At 37.9% G+C, this 16103-nt stretch overlaps 1 protein-coding gene across 1 annotated transcript; it reads left to right on the plus strand.

Moving 5' to 3' along the window:
* The first annotated feature begins 295 nt into the window (after positions 1–295).
* On the plus strand, positions 296–15559 carry LOC101605257 (sulfotransferase 1 family member D1). Its single transcript, XM_004665364.3, has 7 exons — positions 296–446; positions 2359–2484; positions 3521–3618; positions 9073–9199; positions 10721–10815; positions 13493–13673; positions 15447–15559. Exons 1-7 carry the CDS (start codon positions 299–301, stop codon positions 15557–15559), a joined length of 888 nt encoding a protein of 295 aa, XP_004665421.1. The 5' UTR covers positions 296–298.
* Positions 15560–16103: the final 544 nt, after the last annotated feature.

The following is a 16103-nucleotide window of genomic DNA, read 5'->3' on the forward strand; positions in this document are numbered from 1 at the left end:
CAGCTGTGAAGCTAACAGTCTCCTCCTGACTCCAAAGTATAGTAACTTTGTCACATAGTTTGAAATCCTGGCCTCAGCACACTAATTAAACCTAGACGTGTTATGTAATATATGAACAGTATAAATGGAAATACAGGCACAGAGCTCATTGGCCTGTGCTCTTTTCATTCCTACACTCATACCATGCATACTGTGATTTGATGTCTCTGAAGCATTGGTAATGATCAATGTACTAAAATACTAACTTGTTTTTAAATTGTATTAATGCTACTCTTTGTTAAAATATAGGCTCTCAAAAATGGATAGCCAGCTGGATGTTCTCAGGAGGGAACTGGTCGAAGTTCGAGGTATCCCACTCTTCTGGAGCATTGCTGAACAGTGGTCTCAGGTGGAGTCATTTGAGGCCCGGCCTGATGACCTTCTGATAGCCACCTACCCCAAATCTGGTGAGTCTTTCAAGACCTTGTGCCAGGTGATAAGATAATGTCCCATACTCAGGAATCCATTGATATTCAGATAATTACACAGAGCAAACATGAATGGTTCAAGCACTTGTTGACAGAACAATGTGGTGGTTTGCTGAGACAGTTTGTCTTAAATAAGACAAATTCACTTCCAGTACTAAAATGCTCACAGTTGAATGTATCACACACTTTTGCCTTACTTTTCTTTATAGACTTAAATTAAGTTATACATATATGTATTTATATATGTATATATATATATGCAAATACATATATATAATGTTTTGGTCCATGTATTTTATAATATATGTTAACTATAAATCAAATTTCAATACATTAATATATAATTAAATATATAGAGGGCACATATTTTTAATGTTTATGTATTTTGCTTATGAAATTTAAAAGCTGTTGACATCACTGTAATATCAGAAAGAATTTGAGATTATTCAGTAAATATCAACTATTTTTATTTCTTGACATCTACTTATGACAAAGCTTTCTCATTCATTTTGTGAGAGATGTACAGATCAGATATAAGATTCTCTTAGAATGACTTATCTGATTAATTTACTTGGACTCATACTCAATCAACCTTTCTCATTAATAAGCAATACAAAACCACCTTTCCTGCAGATTATTAACTAATTTCCTTAAAGAAAGAAGTTTTTATAAGCATATGAGCTATTGATTTTATTTTTAGATTATAAGTTTCAAAATTACTTCTAAGTGATATATAGTAAATCCAAGAAGAAATTCTGAATCTGTGACTGTCTGATCTATCAAACTTACAAACACTATATGATGACATAAGGCCCTCACTGAGAAGTAGCTAGATGTAGCACGCAAACACTGTAGATGTGAAATAAGTTGGTTGTGGAAAATACCTGTCTCTCCATCTCCCTCTCCTTCTTAATTTGTTTTTAATTTTTTTTTAATGAAATGTCCACTGTTTTAAAAAATATTTTATTTTATTGATTTGAGAGAAATACACAGGGAGAAAGAGAGAGAGAGGAAAGAGAAAGAGAGAGATAATGGCCTTCAGCCATTGCAAAGGAACTCCAGACACATGTGCCACCTTATGCATCTGGCTTACGTGGGTCCTGGGGAATCAAACCGAGGTCCTTTGGCTTAATCACTAAGCCATCTCTCCAGCTGTTTTTAAATTTTTAAAATTAGTTTTCAGGGGTTGGAGAGATGGTTCAACAGCCAAAGACACTTGCTTGCAAAGCCTGATGGCCCAGGTTTGACTCCCCAGTATCCACACAAAGCCTGATGCACAAAGGGGTGCATGCATTTGGAATTAATTTGCATTGACAAGAGACCCTGGCAAACCATTCTCTTTCCTTGCAAATAAATAAGTAAAATACTTCAAATTAATTTTTCCATTAGCATTTAACATAATGGGTTTAACTGTGGTATTTTCATACCTAAAGATCCTTGGTTGTTCCCTTCTGGTTTCCATTTAGACCGCTTCTTTCTCTTTCATTCTCCCCTTCCTATGCTCATGCCCCAAGTATATAAAAATGTATCTTCATGAGAGAAATTAGGTGATGTTTATCTTTCTGCATCTGTTTTATTTCACTTGTCATAATGATCTACAGTTCTACCTGCCTTTCTTGCAAATACTATAACTTTATTCCTCTTTACAGTCCAATAAAATTCCATCCTGTAAGTATACCACATTTTATTTATCCATTCTATCTGATAATATATAGCTAAGCCTGTTCTATTTCTCAGCTACTGTGTGTAGTACAATAAACATGAACGTGCAAATGTCTATGTATAATCACCTAGAATTCTTTGGGTTTATAACCATATGTATAGCTGAGCCATATGGTAATTGTGTGCACAGTTTTTGAGTGAGTTTCTTTTTTTTTTTTTTTCTGCTTAGGAACGACCTGGGTCAGCGAAATCGTGGATTTGATTTACAACAACGGGGATGCGGAGAAGAGTAGGCGTGATGTCATATACATGCGTGTGCCGTTCATGGAGTTAGCTGTTCCTGGGAGGACCAGTGGTATTTTCTCGAAATGTTCACTTTCAATTAGTACATCACCTGTCTTTCTGTCCAGTGTGAAGTAGCCAGTGCCAAAAATCATACATAAAAGTATGCATAATTAAATAATATTTGTCTACAGCATAAAAGTAAGAATTTGGCTAGGCAAGCTTTATGCAAAGATAATGGTAGCATAAAAGAAGACTGATGTAGCCCATTTTGTAAAGCATGGAGGTCCTTCACAGTTTATCTAGTACATTATGAGTATATAGAGAAAATTCAGTGTTTGATCAAACAGAATTGTATATCCTAGCAGTTAGCTGATATTTATGAACTCAAGGAAAAACATTATGGGTCTATATGGCCTTGCATCATTAAAAATAGTCATGAGCGGGCTGGAGAGATGGCTTAGTGGTTAAGCACTTGCCTGTGAAGCCTAAGGACCCCGGTTCGAGGCTCGGTTCCCCAGGTCCCACGTTAGCCACATGCACAAGGGGGCGCAGGCGTCTGGAGTTCATTTGCAGAGGCTGGAAGCCCTGGCGCGCCCGTTCTCTCTCTGTCCCTCTATCTGTCTTTCTCTCTGTGTCTGTCGCTCTCAAATAAATAAAAAAATTTAAAAAAATAGTCATTAGCATTATGATATGACTTCAGACAACTTGAATATGAGAGAGATGAAAAAGGATTTTGAATGCTTCAAATAAATCTTTTCAAAGTATAAATTAGAAAAGTAGATGAAGGACATAATAATAATAAACAGGACATTTTTATTTGCCTATTGCTGTTTTTGTTCCTCCAAGATATATTAGATGAGGAATTTTTACAGGTACTTGACTAGTTCATCACTCCATTGTGCTAATAGGCAAGAACATAGTGTAAATAACCAAAATATTTCATGTTTTATCTCAATGATGATTTTGGGATTATTTGAAACTGTTATTGGGCCATATAGCCATATAATTATGAAGACACTAATGATCGGAAACATTAGGCTATCCTGTAACCAGCACTTGTGATTCCACACTCATGACCGTGCATGACAGCCTACGTGTGCCTACAGGTGTTGAGAAGCTAAACAACATGCCGTCTCCTCGCTTAGTGAAGACACACCTACCTGTGCAACTTCTCCCTTCTTCATTTTGGAAAAACAACTGCAAGGTAGCAAATTTTAAGGGAAAAAAAAATCCTTCTTTGTGCTTTAATTTCTTTTTACCAAAAAGATGATGAATCATGATCCTTGAAGGAATCATTGTAAAAATTAAATAATGTGACAGCTATGTCCAAAGAATGGAAACAAGATAGACATGCATGACAGAGAGAGATCACATGCCACACTGAGTCCTGAGGCAATATCTGTTTTTCTGTTCTGCCACCGTGCCTTTCAACTTCTTGGAAATAATTGGCATTCAAATAATACTGGATTCTTCTTTATGCTTCTTCATGACTTTAATTTACAAATGTGACTTGGTAATTGCACATAGCTCTATAAATGAATTGATAATTACTTGTAATAATATATATTATAGATTACAACTCTCCAAGATATTTAATATAATAAGCAAATCATAATAATTTAATGTTAATTATAAATCACATATAATAGTACAATAATTAACTGAGTTTATGATTGAATTTTTCAATTGACATGTGTGTGCATGTGCCTGTTTAGTTAAGTTCATGTGTGCCGTGGACAGTGGACAGAGGTTAGAAGTCATATGTTGCTTATCACTTTATTCCTTGTCATTCACAGTTTCACTCATCAGGCTATTTGACCAGGGAGTTTCCGGGTGATTCTCCTTCCCTTTTTGTGCTAAAGATGGTAGCTAGTGCTGTAGTATCTGGCTTAACGTGGATCCCCCAAGAGTTTCGAATATCTATAAAATAAACAAATTCACCAACCAAGAGTGAGAGTAGCTGTGACTAAGGGAATATGGGTGGAAATTAGAGAAACATTTTTTCTTTTTCTTTTTCTTTTTCGAGATAGGGTCTCACTCTAGCCCAGGCTGACCTGGAATTCACTATGAAGTCTCAGGGTGGCCCAAACTCCCAGTGATCCTCCTACCTATGCCTCCTGAGTGCTTGGATTAAAGGCGTGCATCACCACGCCCAGTTTAGAGAAATATTTTGATGTGTATATGCCCACTTTACTTACCCTACCTATCCAGACAGCAAGGCGGCATCTCCCTGAGGTTTCTGAGTTTCCTGGCCATGAGATTATGACTTGGTTCCAAGCACTAAGTATGAGTTCTCCCACTGAGTGAGCCTCAAGTTCAATCAGAGAACAGTTGGCTACCCACAAAGGCTGCATGTCACTATTATACAAGTGTATTCTTCTTGTTCAACTGGCTGATTGCATAGCTTACAGGGTCCCTTGATTACTCATGCTGCTGGTGACAATTATCACCCCATAACTCCCAAAACATTTTCCAGTGCCTTGAGGGTTTGCCAGAAGAGGGCTGGCTTTCCTCTCAGTTCCCATGTGGTCTCTTGGTGACCTCAAATAGCAGACTTTGGTGTCATCAGTAATAGGGTCTTACATTTTATCCCTAAACCTAACCAAGTGCTTGGAAATGGCTCTCATTGGTTTGGGGACCTAGTGAATCTTCCTGAAAACTGTTCACTATGGAGGATAACCCAGCTCTGGTCCTGGGATTCACCAGCCAGAGCCAATGGTTTTAGGCTTAAGCTTTCTCCACCATATATTGGGCACTTCTTCTTATTGTTTCATTCACTTGGTGTGTGTGTATGCTATAGCACCCATCCCATGTAGAGGTCAGAGGGTAATTTTGGGGTCAATCCTCACCTTCAACCTGTTCAGAGGCAGAACCTACCCTTCACCAATCTGTTCACGTCTCCTGTCTCTACCTTCAGTGTTGCTGCATTGGGATTGCACGTGCCCTAGAGAGCATCCTGCTTTTTGTACGGGGCAGAGATATCCGTACTCACTCTGATACTGAGAGCTGATCAGCTTTTTGTATGGGGCTGAGGTATCCATACTACGATACTGAGAGCTGGTTGGTGAGCGCTTTCTCCACTGGGTCATTCCCCCAGTCTGCACTGTGCTGTTTATACACGTGAATGGAAGGCCGAGACAGCGTCCTATGCACGAGTGTTCTCAGCTGTCACACAGAGCTCCTGAATCATACGACATGGGAATGATCCCCAGAAAGTTGAGGGTTTTTTTTTTTATTAGTTATGAAATGAGCCAGAGTGCTGCTTTCTTGGTGAACCTGGTGCCAGCACAAGGGTGAAGGAGACAGACACAGAGAACACTCAACTCCCACCAAACCAGAGATCCAGAAAGTCGAGTTTTAACAAGAGCTCCCATGAATCTGTTCCACACTAAAGCTCGAGAAGCAGTAATGCCAGGCATCCGGTATGGGAGGGTTTGACATGTTTTCTTCATACAAAGATCAAGGATGCATGGCTGACCTTTGCCGTTGTCAGCAATGAGAGCCATGATGCTCCACATATTTAATGGGACCTTTTTTAAGTATATGCTCATTTTTCTCTTGACTACATATCTAGGTTTGAATTATTGAATCTTATGGTATGAATTGGTCCATTTATAGTAGGCATTCTAAAATAGCATTCTAAAGCATACATGTCCACTTAAACACCAACAGCAATGTTCAACAATCACAATGACTCCATATCATCCTTAACACAAAATGTATAACCACCTTTAATTTTATTTATACTAGTGCATGTCTGCTGGCTTCTTGTGACTTTTATAAGTGATTAGTTAGGTGTAGACCTTTCCTACGGCTCACCAACCACCCTGTCTTTATTAACTTATCTGTTCCTTGGGCATTTTTTCCCAAAAGGCTTCATCTCTGGATTAAAGTAGAATTTCTCTCTGTATATATTCTGCATACATGTACATGATGAGATAATTTTATTTCCTTACATCTTAACCTGAAGTAGGTTTAAATTTCTTCATAAAATATTTTAAAGAAGTTCTTAAACTTGGGGGAGGTAAATGTATCAGGATTATTCTTGAGGGAGAGGGCTCTCTGTTTAATAAAATAACTTAAGGGCTAGAGAGATTTCTTAGTGGTTAAGGTGCTTGCTTGCAAAGCCTAAGGATCCAGGTTCTATTCCCCAGTATTCAAGTAAGCCAGATGCACAAGGGGTCATAAGCATCTGGAATTCATTTGCAGTGGCTAGAGGCCTAGGCATACCCATTCTTTCTTTCTCTATCTGTCTCTCTCTCTGTCAAGTAAATAAAATATAAATAAAATATTTAAAAGAAAAAGGATTTTTAAAGGCATGATATATTTTTTAACTTTTGCCTCTAAAAGATTTATTGTTGGGCTGGAGAGATGGCTGAGCGGTTAAGTGCTTGTCTGAGAAGTCTAAGGACCCCAGTTCGAGGCTCGATTCCCCAGCACCCATGTTAGCTAGATGCACAAGGGGGCGCACGCATCTAGAGTTTGTTTGCAGTGGCTGGAGGCGCTGGTGCACCCATTTTCTCTCATTCTAACTGACTCTTTCTCTCTGTCACTTGCAAATAAATAAATAAATAAATTTTTTTAAAAAATTTATTGTTTCAGTTATTACATTTACATTTAAATATCTGTTGAATATCTATGACATAAAGCATGGGTTTCAATGTTTGCTACTAATATATAGACATTAAATTTATCGATATTTCTTTCACCCTGCAGCTAAATTTATTTAGTAGAATGCTCTGCCTTTTTTGTATATTATATTCAATCTCCTGTATAGCTACATATCCCTAGCAAAGAAAAACTACTCAATCTTCCATTTACAAATCTGAAAGCTTTGCCTTATTTTTGACCAATTTATGAGTTCTGGGTTTCATAATTTCCTTAGATGGGGTAGAACCTTGGCTATGTTGCTTACCAAGAAAAAGACATTTTGCTCTTGAGCTTGGGGAAAGTCCAACCTGTTACCTAAAACAATGGTAAATGGATGTTAGTTACTCTACACATTGCTGTGACGAAATACCTGAAAAGATGCAGTTTAGGGAGGGAGGACTTATTTCAGCTCACAGTTCCAGTGGGAGAATCCACCACGGCAAGGCAGGCAGTGGAAGTCAGGCCGGCCACGCTGCACCCATATCAGAATGCAGAGACTGAATAAGAGGTAGGGCCATGCTATAAACCTTCTGACACGCCTCCAGTGTCCTTGCCAAACAGAGCCACCAGCTGGGGACCAAGTATCCAAGCACATAAGCCCAAGTGGGTGGGCCTTAACCACAACCACCTGTATTTCTGTTGTAGTAGTAGTAGTTCTTGTTGTTGAAGCCCTTAACTGATTTGAAGAATGTATCTTCCATTGTGGTTTGAGCATGAAGTGCTCCACCATATGTTGAAGGTTTAGCTTGTAGCTGGTGGCACTATGTCATTATTAAGAGGTGACTGGGTCATTTAGAACGCTAACTTCATTCCTGGTTAATCTACAGATAAATTCATAAAGAAAGGGCTATTATGGGTAGGGTGTTGTGAGAGGAAGCAGGCACTTGGACCATAATGTTGGAAGATGTATCTTGTCAGCAGACTCTTCCTATCTCATTATGTGCTTCCTAGCTTCCACAGGTCAACAACTTTCCTACCTACCCATACCCTTCCACAAGCCATGTGTCTACCTTGTGACGGGTATGGACTAGAATCTCTGAAGGGATAAACCAAGATGAATAGTTCCATTTTAAATTATTTTTGTCACAGAAACCAAAAGTAACCAACATACCTTCTGTTCCGGAGTATAGCAGGGCCCTACTTTGCTGAGTTTTATTTATCTCATTTTAATTTTCTTCTGGGTTTTTTTCTTTAGCTAGGAATGCACTCTGAAATTTGTCTAATGCTTTAACCTCTGCTTAGAGCTATCACATGGTGTTCAATTGTTTTTGTCTATGGGAATGATAGGATTTGTCTGATTCTTCAAATTTTTGAAAAAAAATTTCTATACCTTTAGTTATGAGATATTAGCTTTTTGTGTATTGCACACGCAATTTGCTAATTTGAGAAGAAATATCTAATCATGAAATGTAGTAATCTGTTATTTTCTTTTATTGTAATTTTTGTTATTGAGGTTATAGTGTCTTTTGTAAAAAGGTAATGGCAGTATTATAAATTGAGAGATATTTTATATCTTTTTAATTTCATGTAATTTGAGGGGTGGGTAGAACTGGTATCATTTCATTTTTAAATATTTTGTGTAAATCATCAAGAAATCATCTTGGCCTCTAATGTCTTAAAAATAGTTTTAATTACAAATTACACATTCATTCTATTTAATAGAAATACAATTATTTAGGTTATATAATTTTCCTTGGATAATCTTTATAATTTTGTGTCCTTCAAGGAAGTGATTGGTTAACTTAGCATTTTTTGCAATAAAGTTGTCTATAATATCCCTTAGTATGTTTTGAAATACAGGCATAATCTATGCAAATATTGCTTTTCTCATTCTTCATAAGTTTCTGTCAGCTTTTTGGAGAATCAGAGATGTTATGAGATGAGATTTGTAGTAAAACAAGTTACATTTGTGAAGGTACTCTGTCGGGATATTGATGTAAATCTCAACATCAGGAGAAATAAACATTCTGAGAAGCACCAAATGGCAATTTCGCTTGTGTCTCTACAGATGATCTATGTGGCCCGGAATGCTAAGGATGTGGTTGTTTCTTACTATTATTTCTACCAGATGGCAAAACTGCACCCAGAGCCTGGAACTTGGGAGGAATTCCTTGATAAATTCATGACTGGGAAGGGTGAGCCTAACTTTCCCTTTAATTATGAAGTTCATAGCGATATTCTTATTTTGCAAGAAAATACACATTTAAATATAAATTTTAGGAGCGCTCTGCTAATGCAATAGGAAGGTGCTGCAGTCAGCTTCATGTTGCTGGAATGGACATCCTGACCAGGCACAGCTTACAAGAGGAAGGCTTTATTTCAGGTTGTGGAAATGGTAGAAGAAGCTGACGTCCATTCATAAGTCCAAGCAGAGACAACACCACCAAACAGCAGCACAAGCAAGCACAAAACCAGCAGCTGACAGCAGGGGACCAGGCAGATTTCAGGCTGCTCTCTCACACTTAGCCTGGAGATCAGATCAGCTCCTGGTAACACCTCAGGGCGGTATTCCAGGATCAGTCCCCAGTGACACCTCCTCCAGCTGGGCAGCTGCAGACAAGCTTTACTAAAACATCTTTACTACTGGGTGGGGGTGGGGGTCGTACATTCAAGCTACCAAGGGAAGCTACAGAGAAAGAACATGTGAACATTTCTCCTTTGGATGATTTTTGGATAATTTGTGACACCGATTTATGTGTTCTGGGTTTCATAGTTTCCTTAGTGACTACTTTCTTCTGCCAGTCCAGTTAAACATTTTCACCTCTCACTGTCCATGCTATCATACTACTTACTCTATAATTACACCCTGCACTGTCGTCTTAACTATTCCTATACCTTTTATTATACAAACTGAAAATTCTTGAGTGAAAGTCTGTTTCTTAGGACTCCGTTATTTTATGGGTACATTCCTTTGCAGGGAAACATCAATAGACATCATAGCAAACCTACAGAATATTCTCATATAGATATATTCTTGTATAAATTCTGAGGCAAATACATTTCAGTGGTATCTAGCATAAACAGCTATTTCTTGACATCATCTTTGCACATAGAATGCCATCGTTATCAGTACCATTAGCAAAGCCCAGGCAGTTGTTGTAACTCCATGTAATCTACTTGCTCCTCAGGCTTTTTTCTCCATTCATGTGATTTTGTTCCTCACTCACTCTCCTCTCTCTCGCTCCCTTCTATCTCTCTATTCACCTTAAAATTTCTACTCAGTCTTTCATCTTGATTTGTAGTCTCAGATTGTTTCATCAGAAGTTATATTGGTTTATTGGGGCTTTCATAACAAAGTATCAGGTTGAGAGGTTTAAACAACAGAAATTTATTTTTCCACATTTCTAGCAAGCTTCAAATCCCAAAGCAGAGTGCCATCTGGGTTGATTTCTCCCGAAGCTTTTCTTCTGTACCAGTTAGTATCTGTCTTCTCTCTCCCTGCTCCTGTAGTCATTTCTGTATGTGTCCACCCTGACTCTCTACCTCTAAGTCCAGCAGTCATATCTCATCTTCTCTTTTCCTTCTGCCTTTCTTCTTCAGTGGATAAATAGTCATCAATGTGTATGTACTGGTAATGACAACTTAGACGGACATGTAAGGATTTATACATTATGTAAATAATTATGATATCACAAGCATTTTGTCTTTACATTTAGTGAGTTTTGGATCCTGGTATGATCATGTGAAGGATTGGTGGGAGAAAAGAAAGGATTATCGCATCCTTTACCTGTTTTATGAAGACATGAAAGAGGTAAGCAGAAACTGCAATTACTTTAATTTTTGAGTGAAACCAAAAATTTAACTTCTTCATGTCTTACTTTGTTCTTACTCTTTAAGTATACCTAATCATTTTTATCAGAACTTCTGTCTTTTTTTTTCAAAGTTTTTTCATACACCATGACTTACTTTGACTCCTTTCTCTTGCACATATTATCCTCTAAGAGAAAATGATCTCTTTGAAATTAAAATCAGAATATTTTATTCCTCTTGTCAAAGCTCAGGGTATTTTGAAACTTTAAATCATTAAGGTAATGAATAGGGTCGCTGTTTTTGAAGGAAACAGAGCCATTCATGCCAGTGGCCCTGAGTTCAAGCCTTGCCACTCATCAAGAATTGGTAAGTGCACACTCAGAAGGGCAGGTTCAACTATGTGAAAATAAGGCAGAAAGTGAAAGGAAAGCAGAAAAGCTCCTGAAATGGGTGACTTGGATCAGGTCTTCTTACATACCTGGGATGTAACTGGCATTGAGTTGGGATGAGCTTTACTGGTTAAGTTGAAATATGGATGGAGGAACTTGATTGGTTGGTTTGACTCAGAGTGATCCCACCAGTGGAGGAGCAAAAGCCTGGAAAAAATTCCTAGAAAGAAAGAGAACCAGGAAGTAAAGCAGAGGGCTGCCCCTGATTGGCATCTTGCAGAATCATTTTTAGGCTCAGACTAGAATTTTTCAGTCTCCCAGGGTCAATTGATGGCTACATTCTTTTGGGCCCATGTTTCTAAGTACCTACAAAAAGTAACTGTTGCTCCTAATCTCCATTGATAGAGTTTGGCATTATTTAATCTCCCCCTGTCCATTCTATGTTTAGGCCGCATGGCCTGCTCTCATGAAAACTTCTTTTCAGACTAACCTTGTCTTACCATTGAAGCACTTACTACCCCAGTTCTGTGAGTCATGCTCACATTCAAAAAGAAATCCAGCAGTCAACTGTGGTTTACCTGTTTCAAATTGCCTAAGGTCCAGTGGCCCTGACTCAGACTCACTTGTTTGCCTGAATTTCTATAAGATCCAACTTGAGAAATCTGTTCTATCTTTCTAGAGAAACCATATAATTAAGAAAAGTCACTCCTCCTAGATATTTCCTCATTTTGTGAAGATGTCTGTACCAGTCTCTAGATTATGATGACATAGTACCTAAATTATAGGCTTATAGGAAACTAGGAGTAACTGTGAGGGGGGAAGGGGGGAAGAAGATATACATTAGTCTGCTTGAAACTTCCTTACACAGGCCACTGTGAGGTCTTCCAGTAAACTGTCTAGTCCCTCAGATATGGAAGGACAATTGGCATTTGCTTCTAGAAGAAAAAAAAAAAAGCACATAATTACCCAAGGATTCAAGGTTCTCTGTATGCCGGGTCCACTTGTAAGATTTTCATTCTTAAGTTGATCATTTTATCCTTTCTCCATGGCTCTTCTGCCTAACTCTCACACAGCTGCCTTGGCACAATTCCAGATTCAGATTTCATTGTGATTCTTTTGCTTGCGCAATGAAGGTTTGCATCTAGTTTTCAGTATGTTGCGCTGTGTGGGTACAAGGAATGCTATTATTTGAGGACCTTGATCGAAGACTCTGGCTCGGGTTCCATAAATTGGGATGGATTGTTCCGGAGAGCACCACCTCAGGTTGTCCTCCTGGCTCATCTCACCAGGTCACTGAGGAAAACTACTCCCTGAAATGTAGCAGCACCACAAACTCATTGTCCTGTGTCAGCCTTCTGGTGTACGTGACATGCTCTTCCGTGTCCGTTTTGTCAGCCTTCTGGTGTACATGACATGCTTTTCCATGTCCGTTTTGGAGCAAGAAAGGGTAAACCAGAAGAGACACATCAACTTTATGTCTCCTCTTGGATGAGTGTACTTCTTTCTCATCCCCACCACTCATTCCTTAGGCTTAAATGTGAGCAGATTCATTTTACTTTCTTCCTCATATGCACACACTCCTGAAAATCTACAAAGGAAGTGAGCGCAGAATTGCTTTGTTGTTTAAAATTTTTTTTGTTCATTATTTATTTATTTATTTGAGAGCAACAGACACAGAGAGAAAGGCAGATAGATAGATAGAGAAAGAGAGAGAGAATGGGCAAGCCAGGGCCTCCAGCCAGGGCAAATGAACTCCAGACACGTGTGCCCCCTTGTGCATCTGGATAACATGGGTCCAGGGGAATTGAGCCTTGAACCGGGGTCCTTAGGCTTCACAGGCAAGCGCTTAACTACTAAGCAATCTCTCCAGCCCTGCTTTGTTTTTAATGAAAAGAAAACTCTTGAAATATATAATCCTTACTTAAATTTTAGGTTTGTTTAACAGTCAAGGGGCTTTGAATATTGTACCTATTTATAATATTATTTAGGTGCCATGGTCTGTTGTGCTTCAAATTAATTGTATTTTGAATGAAAAGAGTGAATATATACAATATACAATAATTTAATTTTCAATATATGAAATGAATTTTAATCCTCCTTCTAGAATATAGTTGGTTTGGGTAGCCAAAGAAAGGATATATAGTGGGGAAAGCAAAGCAAAAAGCAACATAAAAAATCAAAAACTATTACTTTCATTAAAATAGCATGAATAGACTCTCATTCAATGCATTCTCTTTCATGTGACCAAACCTAACTAAAATTATTTGTTTTACTTTAATTTTTTTTTAGGATCCTAAGCGTGAAATTAAAAAGTTGTTAAAGTTTCTAGAGAAAGATTTGCCTGATGAAGTTGTGAATAAAATCCTACATCACAGCTCTTTCAAAGTGATGAAGCAGAATCCTAAAACAAACTATACTACGGTGACCCAGGAGGAGATGGACCACTCCGTGTCTCCCTTCATGAGAAAGGGTGAGAGAACACACGCTGGTTTCTCAGTACAGTTTTCTGGTGACACTGTGGCGGATATAAATAGTCTTATATGTGTGACAGTGCAGGAAATTGGAAACAATTTGTTTATACTAGAGAGAGACAATTAAATAAAAAGAAAGCAGAAAGCTGTAAGTACAAATAGTAGATAGTAAATGATGTCTATCTTTGCTGTGAATCTAACCTACAAGGCAAGGCTTCATTCAAATGAGAAAAGTTTGCTCTACAGCTGGTGCATCAACACGCTCTGGCCTTGGTTCCCACTGCTATACCGGAAGGATATCGTTTATTTGCTTGAGTTCTCTACCTGTGTTTTATATTCATTGCAGAAGCTGGTTTAAATTATGCCAGGGAAACTAAACTGCTGAGTGAAAGTGTTAATTCTGGCATTTTTCTGCTAGCTGCAGAGCCCAGAGTTTCTCTATGCTCCCATTGCGTTTATCCCTATAGCCACTCTTAGCAGTTAGATCCCGGCAGTTCTTTGGGGGAAAGATGGGGGCGAAGTCTGCTATATCATAAGGTATGCAGCATCTTCCAGACATCACATCCCCCATTATTTGTGAAGACACTTTAAGTGTCTACAGAGTTACATGTTTAAGTATGCATTTTATAACCTCTATATAACGTAATGACTAATACAACAGAATGAGGTTTGCATATAGATTGTATTGTTTAGGATATCATGGCAAGAAAATCTGCCTACACAAGCTCAGCTTACTTTCCCTGGCTATATCTGCTCTGCGGTGGGTGGTACCTCTGATATAGAACCTGGGATAGAGAGGGCTGGAAGAGGCTGACTGCCCATGTTTTCTTTCTTCCTTGCAACCAGATTGCTATATGTATCCTCTGAGGAATATTTTGTCAAGATTGTATGTTTTAGTTATGTATCCATTTCAGACATCATGACTATCATTAACTGAGAAACAGTTTTGCTCTTATTACTATGTTGAAGATAGAAATTATATAGTAAAGAAATAGGTTGAAATACTTTTCCCCAATAATTCACAATCATACTTAAACACAAGATTTGTTTCATAAGTTATCATCTGACATTGACAGTCAGAACTAGAAATTGACTGAGAAACTGTTTTTACCCTTTGTTGACACAGTTTTGGTGTCCAAAAATTATTATTGAGATGTTATGGTTACTTTCAGTTACATTTCTTTTTTTTTTCTTTTTTGGTTTTTCCAGGTAGGGTCTCACTCTAGCTCAGGCTGACCTGGAATTCACTCTGTAGTCTCAGGGTGGCCTCGGACTCATGGCGATCCTCCTACTTCTGCCTCCCGAGTGCTGGGATTAAAGGCGTGTGCCACCACACTTGGCTCAATTACATTTCTTTATGTTACATAGGTTTCTTTTGGCATAGGGTAATGTAAACAAATCCATATTATTTATATAAATGTTATTTGGATGTGAGGGTTACAGTTATCAGTTATGACAGAAATCCTGAAATTGAAAACTTAAAACATATGTTATTTGGTCAAATTGAAATTTGTGGTAGAGGATGGGGAGACAGCTCAGCAGTTAAAGATACTTGTTGCAAAGCCTGGCTACCAGGGTTCAATTCTTCAGTGCCCACATAAGTAATCACAGCTGCATTTGTAGTTTGTTTGCAGTGGCAGGAGGCCCTGGCATGTTCATTTTCTGTTTTCCTCTTTCTCTTCTTGCAAGTAAATGAAAAGTATTTTTAAAAAATAATAGTAGAGGGAACTTTTACAGTAATCTTAAATTTTCTATTTTATACGCATTTATAGGAATTTCAGGAGATTGGAAGAACCATTTCACGGTGGCCCAGTATAAGACATTTGAAGAACATTATGAAGAGAAAATGAAAGACACTGCATTGAAATTTCGATCAGAGATCTAATACCCATTCCTTCTTCACCTCTTTTGACTGGCACAAAAATTAGAAAAAAGAATAGGTTCAAGGCTTAGTGAAATAAAATTGTGTATCTGATGTTGCTTAGCAGCATGATTTCTAATGAAATGAAGAATTTAAATATTTATACAGAAAACTAAGTATTGCCTTTATGAGTTTTAACTTCCTGTTATAATGACTTAAATTTAAGTATAAAATTTATAGTTACTTCCTTCATTTTAAAGTTCATTTATGCATAATTGGAATTTTATGTGAAGAGTATATTTAGGGGAGTTTTCCAGATGAATGGATTAAAATATATATATATATATATATGTTGGTTTTTCGAGGTAGGGTTTCATTCTAGCTCAGGCTGACCTGGGATTCACTATGTAGTCTCAGGGTAGCCTCGAATTCATGGCGATCCTCCTACCTCTGCCTCCTGAGTGCTGGGATTAAAGGTGTGCACCACAACACCCAGCTAAAATTAAATATTTTTTTAAGCGTGACTTTGAGTTCTCTTTGTTTTATGCTTAGAGTGATGCTAATGTAA

The sequence above is a fragment of the Jaculus jaculus genome, chromosome 11 (genome assembly GCF_020740685.1).
Source record: "Jaculus jaculus isolate mJacJac1 chromosome 11, mJacJac1.mat.Y.cur, whole genome shotgun sequence".
NCBI classification, from domain to species: Eukaryota; Metazoa; Chordata; class Mammalia; order Rodentia; family Dipodidae; genus Jaculus; species Jaculus jaculus.